Source organism: Apodemus sylvaticus, chromosome 17, assembly GCF_947179515.1.
Source record: "Apodemus sylvaticus chromosome 17, mApoSyl1.1, whole genome shotgun sequence".
Lineage (NCBI taxonomy): Eukaryota > Metazoa > Chordata > Mammalia > Rodentia > Muridae > Apodemus > Apodemus sylvaticus.
The window spans coordinates 35,413,171-35,425,946 of NC_067488.1; the positions used below are offsets into that span (position 1 = coordinate 35,413,171).

Genomic DNA, 12,776 nt, shown 5'->3' on the forward strand with positions numbered 1-12,776 from the left:
ACATAAAATCGTATCAGCTTTGACAGCACCATGCACAACATCAGACTGCTTCAAATGTATATCCTGGGGTATGTCTGCATGCTGCATGTCTGTTCTTCCTGGAACCATGAAGACCATTTGTTATGTGCAAAAGTTCTTTGAAAGAACTTCCTAAGCATGCAGAAAACTACAAAGGCTACACACCAGAGGTGATAATTCTCTGGGTACCCAGGAAGGGCCACACCCTGGCTATTTACACTAAAGAAGTTAGAAGCCAGGAAAAGAGGGTGGGAGAGAAATTGCAGCACTGTAGGAGGGTGGCAGGAACCTAGGGTGAGAATCTTGGAGATCTTTGGTATCCGGCAGCTACTTACTTCTCTTTGCCCCTCCTCTCAGACATGTGTACATGGAAGCATTTACTTCAAACCCTTCTCTTTCTTCTCCCTTTCTTTCCTACTTTTATATATTCTAGGGCCTTATTCATGTTAGGCAAATACTATTCCACTGAGCTCCACACCCAGTTCTTCTTACAACTGAAAACAAACAAAAAAGAAAATTAAGAGTATATCTCATTAAGTTTCCCAGACTGGCCTTGAGTTCATTCTGTAGCATAGCTCTTGCCTCTGCTACCCCAGCAACTAGGATTTCAAGTGTGTACCATCATGCTCGATCAATTATTTCTTCAGCATACATTATGAGCCAGGTTCCAGTTTTTAATGTGTAAAATAAACATGAATATCTGTACCAAAAATCCTAAATATGAGACCAGAAGAGGAATATGCATACAAACTAGATCAGTACATGTATGATGCATTGCATGGTGGTGAATGCTGGGCAGAGTAGCCATGCAAGGATGGGAGTCATGTGATGTGTCAGCTTCTGTGGTCAAAGTCTTCCCTCCATGTCCTCTTGTGAGATCTTGGCCAAGTAGTCATCTGTTTGCCTCAGCTTTGCTACTGATCAGATGGGATGCCAATATCTCATAGAGCTATGGAAAAGGATTAGTTAGTCTTTTCCAGGTCACATCCAACCAGCAGATCTGAAAGGCCACATGTATCCCAGATAACTAGGGATGGAACCCAACACAAAAACAATAAAGCTACTCAAAGCATTATGAGATACATGTGAGTTTTATTTTTACAACTCAAATGTGTGGTTCTTGAAACTGAGCTTTGTAGATGACAATCTAGTGTCCCAGTGTCACTCTTGGATTGACACACTTGATATACTTTTGGATACTGATGATTCTTTTCTAGAGTAAAGGGCATCCCATGGGCATGAACTCTCTGTGAAGCCTAATCAACTCTCTGTGAAGTTACCACACAGAGCTATAGTGAGTCCTCCAAGTGCAGCCTAGAGTTCATTTTCACAGGGTGATTGCTGAGTGTCTACTGGCTGCCCAAGTAGAACATCTGCTAGATTATAAGAAGGCTGTTTTATATGGGTGCAAGGGTATGTTTGGAGGCATTCTCAGTGCATCTCAGGACAGAGCCCACAAGGCAGCTATCACACTCTACTTTTTTCTCTCTGTGTCTCTAGCCTTGACATTCTATCAGAGCCTCCGTGCTTCCCTGGGAGAGTCCGATGGAGCAGCCAGTCTTCTGTGGTCAGGGCCCTACATGCCACAATGCAATATTTTTGGAGGCTGGGAGCCTGTGCAGTGCCATGCTGGGACAGGTAAGGAGACTTTGGGAGGGCAAAGGAATATTTAGAGGAAAGATCCCATCAGTGGGAGCAAAGTGGTCTAGATTATTGACCCTCTTTAGCAACTTGGAGAAACCCTTACCTTCTCAACTACTAGTTCTTTTCCCTGTGTTAGGGAAGCAGGGATCTTCATTCAGCTTGAAAGTGAAATGCTCGTTTGCTGGGAATATTAGATGCTAAGTCCTATGATTGTGGACAGTGTAAGACAGGGGACTGGGCCAGATAGACTGCCTTGCTGGCATTGCTATGAATGCAAAACAGGTTTTGGGAGAGTCCCCAGCATGCTTCCTGCACTTATAGTTTACGGCTCTTTTCTAGGACAGTGTTGGTGTGTGGATGGGTGGGGAGAGTTCATCCCAGGCTCACTGATGGCACACTCCTCACAGACACCCCAGTGTAAGTAAAGTCCATGGGAATTTCCAATCTGACTTCTAGAATGGATTCATTGATCCTAAACCCAGCTTGATCATGCAACTGAGAGGGATTCTAGGGTCTAGCCCTTCAGACCAGTTTCTGAGATTGCCTTGGACACAGTTTTTAAAGTCCCCAGATCTGGGGCTCATGATGACTTTAGGCCTTGCCATGTGGTGTTCTCACTGGGGATGTACCAAAATTGGTGACAGACCTTGTCTCTGACCCCTGGATCCTGGATCCTGGGCAGCTTCAACAATTGTAATTGTATCACTATTTCATGTGTAGCCAGACAGCCTAGCCTCTCACTGAGGGTCACTCATGGATCAAGGGCCCATTTGATGCATCCAAGCCAACAATACATCCCTCACATGTCTCTGTCTCTGAACTTCAGCCTGCTTTTCCTGAGGTTGTAGCTTTGTAGAACACACGCCTACTGGTCTGAAGTCTGGTATTAGCTAAGGCTGTCTACCTCCCCTTAGCTTCACAGCCACCTATTCAGAGGGCCTCTCATCCACAGGCCCCACAAGCTGTGAGCTATCCCGAGCCAATGGGTTGATTTCTACATGGAAACAGGCTGGACCCCAAAGAGACCCAGGTCCAGGAGATCTGTTCATACCAGTCTGCCTACAGGTAAGCTTCTGTATATTCAGGAAGGATACAAGGGGGAAGATGACACTGCCAGTGGCCTCCTCTGGCTGAGGGTAGACTTTGAAGAGCTCTGGTTCATTCTCCTTAGTATAAAACTGACTGGGAGTCATGGCTGTTTTGGGCCTTCTAGGCATGGCTGTGTGCCATTGGGTAGTTTGCTTAGCTTCCTAGTCCCAGTCATGTTTTGTTTTAAACAAAGGCCTAGGCCACATTCTTCTCTTATCTAGTTCTTGGATTAGCTTGAGACTTCAAAGATGAATCAGTCACCAAAAGCCTTTGAAGACTGATTAGTACATGTCTCCTGACATCACAGTACTTGGTCTGTTGGTTCACAACCTAAGAAGGCATCACCCTCTGGCTCTTAGCTCCTCTGCTGACAGTTGTTGCCCACAGTTCATTGACTTGCTAACATAAAACCCCCAGGGAATGAATTTGCGCTACTTACCCAGTGAGTCATCCTCTACCTGTGCTCTCTCCCTACAATCTGGTTGATGACCCCACCACTTTCCCTACTTAGCTCTCAAGAGCTTAGTGAAAAGCAGATGAAACTAGCAGTGTAGAAACTCATAGAGACATGTAATGCCGAGCAATGGTGTGTCTATCACCAGGTTCCATGAATGTGTTAATTATGAATTAACTTGTAGAGAAATTTTCCAATAAAGTTTTGTCTTTTATATTGACTGACAAATCACCTTTTCCTGGAGCCAAGCCTGCCCAATATCCCTAGCATGGCTGTTCTCCTGAGAAAGGTGATGTAACTTCTGTAACTTGTGAGGGCAGGGAGGGTGATTCTGGCATGCGACCTGGGTATTCACAGACTGTGTAGGTTCTTGCCAGCTATAGTACTGGTAAACAACAGCCAAGACCCTAACTACACAAACTGCTATCTGCATCTCTGGCCTCTCTTTACCTCCAAAGATTGGTATCTGGCAGCAAGACTCGACTTGGGTCTCAATGAATGGAGATTGGTATTCTCAATTTTAACTTTCTTCCATAAAGTTCCCTCAGAACTTCACTTGAGTTTGAATCCTACCTCTGCAGCTGACCAGTTGTGTGGCCAGAGCCTGGCATCTGATCCCCCCTTCTCTGTGTAGAATGATGAGGGCAGCAGATTCCCCCAGCCTTTTTCTGAGTGCTTTTTGATTCTGTGACTTACCTGGGGTGAAGGTTTTTGTGAGTGTCCTGGACATGTTGAGTAAATCCTGTTGTTTTCAGACTACCTATAACATAGCATAAAGCCAGCAAGTGTCAGCTAATAAGTGCAGCACTCAACACACTTGGCTGATTGATGCTTTTCTCCAGTTGTCTCTGCTCACAGGGCTTTGAGTTGCAGAAGGAGTTAGTTGCAGGGGACTTAGTTGCCAAAGGAGTTTCTAGAGTGAGCTAGTGTATAAAGTGTTTGCCTTACATGCACAGAGACCTTTGCTTCATCCCCAGAACCCATCTAACCAAGTCTGAACATATAGTACTTAACTTGCAATGCCAGTTTTGAGGAGGCAGAGATAGGCAAATACTCAGGGTGCCTAGCCAGGTGAGTTCTAGGTCAATGTATAATCTAAAAAAATAGTAGATGAATGGTTCCTGAGGAACAACAACTGAGGCTGTCCTTTGTCCTTCATGCACACACAAATGCATTTTATGCATATCTACACTCATGTACACACACACACACACACACACACACACACACAAAGAAAGAACAAAGAAATGAAAAAAGAAAGAAAAGAAAGAAAGAAAGGAAGGAAGGAAGGAAGGAAGGAAGGAAGGAAGAAAGGAAGGAAGGAAGGAAGGAAGGAAGGAAGGAAGGAAGGAAGACTCATTATAGCTCTCAGTTTCTGTGAGGGAAACTGAGGCCTAAATAGTTGAATTGTCAGGCTAGAAACCCTGATCACAAAAGATAGGTCAGGAGAGGATGAGAGGTCCTGTTTATGGGTCCTCAACAACAGGTGGGGGTTGGCTAACTGTTAGGGCATACCTGCATTACTAATCACAGGTACTTAGGGCTTCTTTGATGTTTCATATTAGAAGTTCTGGAATTTGTGGAGCTGGTTCTGGGCAGTGTGGAGCTAGATGGTGTGGGCGTGCTGCAGCAGTGCAACTGTCTAGCTCAGGGACATTGATCTACCCTTCACATCTCATAAGACTCAGTTTCCTCTAATTTTAAATGGCACAGCTTGTCCTTGCTTGGTGGCCAACATTCCAAAGAGTGAGACAGTGACCTCTTCATGGAAAACTTTCTTTGGAGAAATTGTCAACAGTTGTTTAGAAAGGAATATTCTTGAAAGACCTCCTTCTACCAATAAGTGAGAGGCAAAACCTTGATTATACTGAAGGGACCATGGTTTTATTGCAGACGGGAGAATATGCTAGGCAGCAGACATCCGGAACAGGAACGTGGTGTGTGGATCCAGCCTCAGGAGAAGGGATGCCAGCAATCACAAATGGCAGTGCTCAGTGTGAGTAACCATTTCTCCTCCTTATTGCCCTGAAGCTTCCCAAGTGAGTACTGGCCAAAGTCTCAGCTCTGTCACCCCCATAGATAGGACACAGCTCCTGATCCAAATGTGACCCGGTTTTCTCATCTAGAGCATGGGTACTCTTCTCATCTTGAATGGTCTCAGAAAAGTCAGTGTGGCCAGGAGTCTGCTATGCTCTGTAACCGCGAATCATTAGCTGCTATCATTATCCAGGATCTGTCCCTGCCTACAGAGGCACTGGCACTTTGGGGGACACTGGCTGTGCAGCTCTGAGTCATTGTACACTCTGCTGGGCTCTATGGTTTGGTGTTATGTGCTCATGTTCCCAAGACCAACCCTGGACTCTTTGCTGTGGCTCAGGGTTCCCGCATTAGAGCCCTGTGTGTGTGGACTCTTGGATTCCTCTCACTTTGTCATTGCTTGCACCTGAGATCTTGTAGCTAACTATGGTTAGCACTTAAAGAGAGGGCATACTCTCAGACTTGTTCAGTGTGACTCAGATGCCTAGAAGCTATCTACCTCTCCCCACTCATCTTTAACTAACACTCCCAGACCTCCACCAATGTTCTGGAAGGCTTCACAGGGTTCTGGTTGCTGATTCAGGCCTGTCCTATGGCTCCATATTGCACCTGTGTTGCCCTTCTTTCCAGTGGCTCACCACTGATATCTCCTGGGAGGGTCTGAGGCCTTCTACAATAGGCAGTGGGAGAGACAGAGCACAGACCCACGTACCTTACAAGCAGCTATCCTAGTAGGGCAGGGGTAGCAGGAAGGTATGTACAGCTGCTCCTATGCTGGGAGCAAGAGCAGAGCATGATCTCCTTTACTTGCCTCTGTACAGGTCCTGGCCTCTGTGATGTCCTCCAGAGTAAAGCCCTGTCCAGGAAAGTCGGCCTTGGCTACATTCCAGCCTGTGAGGCACTGGATGCGAGCTTCTCCCCAGTGCAGTGTGACTTAGCCCAGGGCAGTTGCTGGTGTGTCCTGGGTAGTGGAGAGGAAGTGCCAGGGACCCGTGTGGTAGGCACCCAGCCTGCCTGTGAAAGTAAGTCTTGAACTGCTGGAGGTACTGTAGGCTAAAAGCCTCAAGCTGTACTAGGGGGTCTCTGAGACCCTGTGCTGATGGAACAAGAATAGGCAGAATACTAAGATAATTAATTAATGTGGTGGGGAAACTAGTGTGTGCAGTTCCATAGCCTGGCCTTGAAAGTGGGAAGGGCCTTGTGCTTCAAAACTCTATTGTGATAGCTCAATGGAGTATGGCCTGTTTTTCTCTATTGTCCCCAACCAGAAGTATCACATTTAGCTATAATTTAGGAAGTTACTTGAATATCATATATACTGTGAGATATACATCACACCAGCACATATAAGCATAGGAAAATGCATTAATACATTTTATAATAGACTCATTAAAAGCCTACCATGGAGGCAATGCCTGTGAGCCAAGTACTCCCTGGCAGGTAGATCACCAGTCTGAGTCCTGGTTGGTGACAAGAATAGTAAGACTATGTCTAAAACAAAATAAAACCAAACAAAACCAAACAAAACAAAATACAAAGAAACAAGTTGATGTTCTGGCCAAGGACATAAAACTAAGAGCTTAACTATGGCCTTGATGACTAAGGTGTCCTTCTGCTCCTGGACTGTAGCACTACACTAGACACCTCTGGGGAGTCAAAGTTCTTGCCAGACTTACAAGCCTATCTGTATCTCATATGGGGGCAGATGGCTTGGGAAGTATCCTGAGGGGAGGTGACATCTTCAGAACCCTGCAGTAAGGGGAGGAGCTTGGTGAACTCTTAGTGACTGAGTATAGTTGGGCTCTAGGAACTCCCCAAGTTACTAGAGAATCCAAAAGTACTCTGGGATTTAGCTCTGATTAGGGGCCAGAAAACACTGCTCATTCAAACCCAGGAGAGTGGAACAAACTTGGACCCTTAATGTCATGAGGCCTGAAGTTGTCCAGGCTCAATTCTGAGTGTTAAGGTGGAGGTTGTAGTGGACAACAGCTGGCTGTGAGCCCTGAGATAAAGAGGATAGTGGTCATTGGATTTGTAATGTAGCTGAAGATGCTGCTGTAGGACTCAACTTTTCTGGCTTTCTGGTGAAACTGAGGGATACTGAACTTATCCAGTGAGAAGGCATAGAAGGAGGGGGAAGAACCAGGCCCTGAATGAGCAGGACACAACCAGAACTGGCCTGGGAACAATCAAGAGGAGCAGAAAGGTCGGCAGAGCTGGGCTTCAGTCTGGGAGGTGCACATGACTGTTCTCCCTCTCTGCTCCCAGCCCCACAGTGTCCACTGCCATTCTCTGGGTCAGATGTGGCTGATGGAGTGGTCTTCTGTGAGACAGCCTCGAGCTCAGGAGTGAGCACTGTTCAGCAGTGCCAGCTCCTCTGCCGCCAGGGCCTCCGGAGTGCATTTTCACCAGAGCCACTGATTTGTAGTCTGGAGAGTCAGCGCTGGGTGACACTGCCACCACCACCCCGAGCCTGTCAGCGTGAGTAGCAATGGGGAGACTTGTCATGCACTCTGTTTTGTCTCAGGGCTATTGCTAAAGAGTCTTTCTGCCACTGAAGTACAGCCTTTTCATAGTAAGTCAGGTGATCAGGGTTGGAGAGGTGGCCCCAAAGAGCACTGCTTCTAGAAGGAGCAGATTAGATTTTATTGGTGGTTCTCTGGAGCCAAATGCTTATGGGGAAGTTGACATTATTCTAGACTTCTGGTGGTTACTTGGATTGGAACCAGATTCAGCTGGTGGATGCTCCTGCTGCTGAGTTAGGGAGCTTATATGATGTGCTCTGAGATTCCTGTGTATCTTACAGCGAGCCCTGACCTCTCCCCATATTCACTTTGCTCTCTATGGAGAATGCCTGGCAGGGTAGGGCTCCAAGACCTCTGCCAGGTGAGCATCAGTATCTTGGGTAAATGCAAGCTTCTTCCTATGTTCAACTTCTTCTGCTGTCCCCAAGAACCCACTCAACTCAAGTAAAGACAAACCCACCCACACGTGCAATTGTGTGGCAGTATGGGTTTCTGCCCAAACCTGACTTGGCTAAGTTGCACTGTGAGCAGCCCTAGCAGAACTGGACAGCTGGAACTCGACCTTCCTGGAGCAGTGATAGGAAAGGAATCTGAGGTGGAGACCCACATTCAGGGACTAACCTACGTCACAATCTCTAGCTGACTGCCAGAATGCCCAGGGCAGGATTAGCCACAAAGCCTTGTGGGTTGGAGACAGTTCTCATACAGAAAAAGCTTAAGATATGGGTTGGACAAATAAGTACTCTGTCACTTGATTATGACAGGGTGGTCCCAGCTGAAATTAAGACCAAGTCAACCTTCACTGAACACTGAGCAGCATTAGAGAACATCTCCCCTAGCCTGCTGTAGTATGTGGGATGGTGGTGTTTATATGCAAAGCAGTATGGGAGATATTCCAGGGAGAATGTCAGAATCCCTATGAAGAGGCAACGTGATTTAGAGACAGAAGCAGCTCTGAGCTTGCTGTGAGGAGGCTAAGTGATTCAGAGTTAAAGCAGTGAACCAGAAAGCCAGGGTTTGTGTACTGCTGCTAAATTAGAAGGGACTATGTATCAAGGAAAACCCACAGGAAGAAATCCTACAGAGCTATTGCCCCAACCCACTGACCTCTTGTGCTTGGCCGCAGGGCCTCAGCTGTGGCAGACCATGCAAACTCAAGCACACTTCCAGCTCCTGCTCCCACCTGGCAAGATGTGCAGTATTGACTACTCTGGCTTGCTGCAGGCCTTCCAGGTCTTCATACTGGATGAGCTGATAGCCCGTGGTTTCTGTCAGATTCAGGTATGTGCCAGCCTTTCCGTCATTAGGGCTTGGTCTAAACAGAGCATTACTGTCAGGGAGACTCAGGTTGGGAAGAGGCTTTTTAGTACCCAATCTACAGGAGCAGGATGGTGGAAGATCACAGGAAGTAACATAAGCCGGACACTCTGGACGCATGCTTGTTATCAGTTGCTTTTTGTTGTATTTTCCTAAACCAAGATGTCTGTCTCCATGCAGGTAAAGACATTTGGGACCCTGGTTTCTAGCACTGTCTGTGACAACTCCTCGATACAGGTGGGGTGTCTGACTGCAGAGCGTTTAGGAGTAAATGTCACGTGGAGGTTACAGCTTGAGGACATCTCAGTGGGCTCACTTCCAGATTTGCACAGCATTGGTAAGTTTACCTGAACTGCTGCATTGAAGAAGTTGGGCAACTTCATCAAGTCTCAGACTCCTCCTACAGTGAAACTGAGGAAAGCCTAGTCTCTTCTTATAACAACACAAGGAGAATTCTGTCTAGCCCTTGGAAAGAGCCTGTTGCATATTAAAAGTTATGTAAAAGCCTGGTACTGGATTCACAGGTGGTTGTGAGCCACTCATTATGGGTGCTGGGATTTGAACTCTGGGCCTCTGCAAGAGCAATTAGTACCCTGAAGCCACTGATTCATTTCACATGTGCAACACAAACTAAATAGTTTAATAGGTGATTACTAGATTATCAATAGGTTACTAGAAAAAACAGAAGAAATAAAACTGGGAAAGTGGGTTTGGGGGTGTGGGTGTGGGGTTAATCTGTGAAGAGTTAGAAGAAAGAGTTGTGGATGACATGATCAAATTATATTGTATAAACATAGAGTTAATAACCATTTGTGTTTTATATATATACAGTAGAGTTCTGATCAATAGGGATAAATACATCATAAACAACAGAGAGCCTAGAGACTTTTATGTAGTGGTGAGATGGATAGACACAGTATGAAGGGAGATTGGTGGAAAGAGGACTCTTTATTGGCTTACAATTATATACTACCTACTTCCACTGAGAAAATACCACAGCACATTGCCCCTTTAACCTTGACATTTGTGATAGAGGTGAATTAAGTGACCACAATGCCTAAGAAGAAAGAGCAAAGTGAACTGTGTGAGCTACCATGAGTGTGTGCCAGTTTCCTCTGAGCTTTCTGGTAGGGCGGGAGTAATCCACACATCTCTACGTAGGGTCTGGAGGTAGCCCCTGCCTCTCCTCTGTCATTCAGTGGCCAGACACCCAGTAGTAACCCAGACTTGGTTACTTGGTAGGAACTTGACCTCTGTTCTTTGAGCTCTTAAAAAACAAAACAAAACAAAACAAAAACAGAAAAACATGTCTGGAGTAGACTCTGGGAGGCGGGCTACAAGTCTGTCATTCTCTTGACTTTCTGATGTCACCTTGACAATAATATACCTAGCATTTGGGGTCAGTTGTTTCCATTTGGATCAGTCTTCATCTGGAAAAGCCTGGAGAATTTGGGAGTGTTTGCCATTGTGAAAGCATGAGATGTTTGTCCCAGCTTCATTGTGAGAGCAATGATGTCTGTGGCATCAGGCCAAGCCCAGTTTGCCAGCCAGAGGTTGCAGTATGAGTGCTTTCTGCACAGAGGCCTGCCCCAGCTCCTTACAAGGCGCTCTTCTGCTTTCCACTTGGGAATCCATAGCATTCCACATATTTAATGGAATAGTAACAGCCACATTTCCAACAGAAGGGTATGCCTATCTTGTGCATGGTATTTTCACATACACTATCCCCTGGGAACCTTCCCATCTGCAAACAAAGCATACTCCCAGGCCTTTTGAGCAGATGTGCACACTGAGACTCAGTGGTGGGGTGTGGATTTCCTGTATAGTGAACCCCAGATCATGGTAATGCATATTCTGTACCAAAAGGGGCCACTTCAGTGCCACAAAACCTGACACTTAGGTTAGAGTTTTACTTGTGTGTGGGCTCTAAGCCCAGTCTGTCCTAATGAAAGAATTTGTGATGTCCATGTGTCCTTTCTGCCAGGCTATTCTGGGCAGCCACACACCAGCTATCTTCTGTGTCCCTCAGGGAACAATGAGATGATGATCTCTGCCTGGCCTCTGTCTTACAGAAAGGGCGTTAACGGGCCAGGATCTCCTTGGGCGCTTTGCAGATCTCATTCAAAGTGGCAAGTTCCAGCTTCATCTGGACTCTAAGACATTCTCAGCAGACACCACCTTGTATTTTCTCAATGGAGACAGCTTTGTCACCTCTCCCAGGACTCAGCTTGGATGTTTGGAAGGATTCTACAGCGTCTCAACCACCAGACAGGACCCTCTGGGCTGTGGTAGGTTCTAACTTCCCTCTAGACTGAGGTATAGAACATCAGGTGGCTTCAGGAAAGGCTACTGTATTCTGGGGGAATCATCAATGCATTGGTCAGTAAGTACTTTCCTGTGCAGTTTTCAAGGGAATTACTCATTAGCCATTACTCATAAGACTCAGCAGGAGGAAGAGGCCAGTGTGTGACATTGTCCTTTCTGTTAGGTCTTCCTCGGCTTGAACCTGGTGCTGGGATCCTTGAGAACAAAACCCATGTCTACCCTAGATCCTGACATTTCTTGGTTTTATTTTGGCAAGATGTCATTCTTCTCAACCTTTCCATAGCATTTGCCATCCTGCTCTACTGCTCGTGGAGATGAGACCTGCTACAGGTTGACTTGGCTGGTCTTGCTCTTGCCCACGAGCATCTCTGAAGACAATTTTCATGGGAATGCAGCTGCAAAGGGAAGGAAAGATGAGTCAGCTTCCTGTTGCTCTCTCTATTATTACTCCTGACTCAGTTGCTTTCTTTACAGTTCAGTAAGTTGAATCACAACATGGGACTCCTTGGCTAAAATCAAGGTATCTTCAGGACTTGCTCTTCCTAAAGGCCCTGGAGGGATCTGACTCCATCAGTTCCTCATAGCCAGCCACATTCCCTGGCCCTGGAATCCCTCTTTCATTGTCAAAGGCAATGTGCTGTAACTTCCTGACCCTCCCTGCTACTGCTCCTTCTGATTTAAGATTCCATTTTAATGACCTACAGCTGGATACTCCAGGAAACTTCTATGGCTGTGAGGTCCATCTATTTTTATTTAAATTCCACCTATAATTTTAATTCCTGTTGGCCACATAACTAATATAACAGCTTCCAGGGATAGGGATGTGGTGGTGTGTGGGTAGGGTGGCAGAATCATTGTTCCATTACCAAAAGATTCAAAGGTTTTATGATGGATGGAAGCCTTCTTCCTACACGGGGTGAGGTGGAGAGTGTTTTCATTGAGCTGAGAGATACTTTGTGTTATTTCCCTCCTATTTATATTAGTTGCAAGACAAAAGCTATATAGACTTTCTAAAAATCCTTGCCAAGTGAATTTGAGCTACAACCCAATCCCAGCACAGAGTACAGGAACATTGCCATCCCCAAACAGTATTTACTGCAGACATTACACTCTGCATTGTGACTTTGCAAGTATCTATTTCACAGGAGGCCCTGGTGGCACAGCCTCTCTCCACCAGACAGACAAAGAGATAGAGGATCTGTTAGGTGGGCGTGTACAGCTTGAACAGGGTGCCTCCCAAAAGGGGCTTGAAGTCACCAAATCCAGTATCAATAGGTGAGGAATCCTACCTCTTCTTGGGTCAGAAGACATATTTTGTCTTTCCATCTACTTAGAGCTGCCCAGACAGGAAGATGAGAAGTGAGAGG

At 46.1% G+C, this 12,776-nt stretch overlaps 1 protein-coding gene across 1 annotated transcript in view; it reads left to right on the forward strand.

The window, feature by feature from the left end:
* Tg (thyroglobulin) overlaps positions 1-12,776 on the forward strand; it is a 177,109-nt gene that overhangs the window by 18,950 nt on the left and 145,383 nt on the right. Inside the window, exons 12-20 of the mRNA XM_052160288.1 lie at positions 1,519-1,656; positions 2,002-2,079; positions 2,615-2,727; positions 5,099-5,201; positions 6,064-6,264; positions 7,511-7,723; positions 8,894-9,048; positions 9,265-9,421; positions 11,157-11,372. Coding sequence (XP_052016248.1) covers positions 1,519-1,656; positions 2,002-2,079; positions 2,615-2,727; positions 5,099-5,201; positions 6,064-6,264; positions 7,511-7,723; positions 8,894-9,048; positions 9,265-9,421; positions 11,157-11,372 — 1,374 coding nt within the window. The remainder of the gene's footprint in view (positions 1-1,518; positions 1,657-2,001; positions 2,080-2,614; positions 2,728-5,098; positions 5,202-6,063; positions 6,265-7,510; positions 7,724-8,893; positions 9,049-9,264; positions 9,422-11,156; positions 11,373-12,776) is intronic.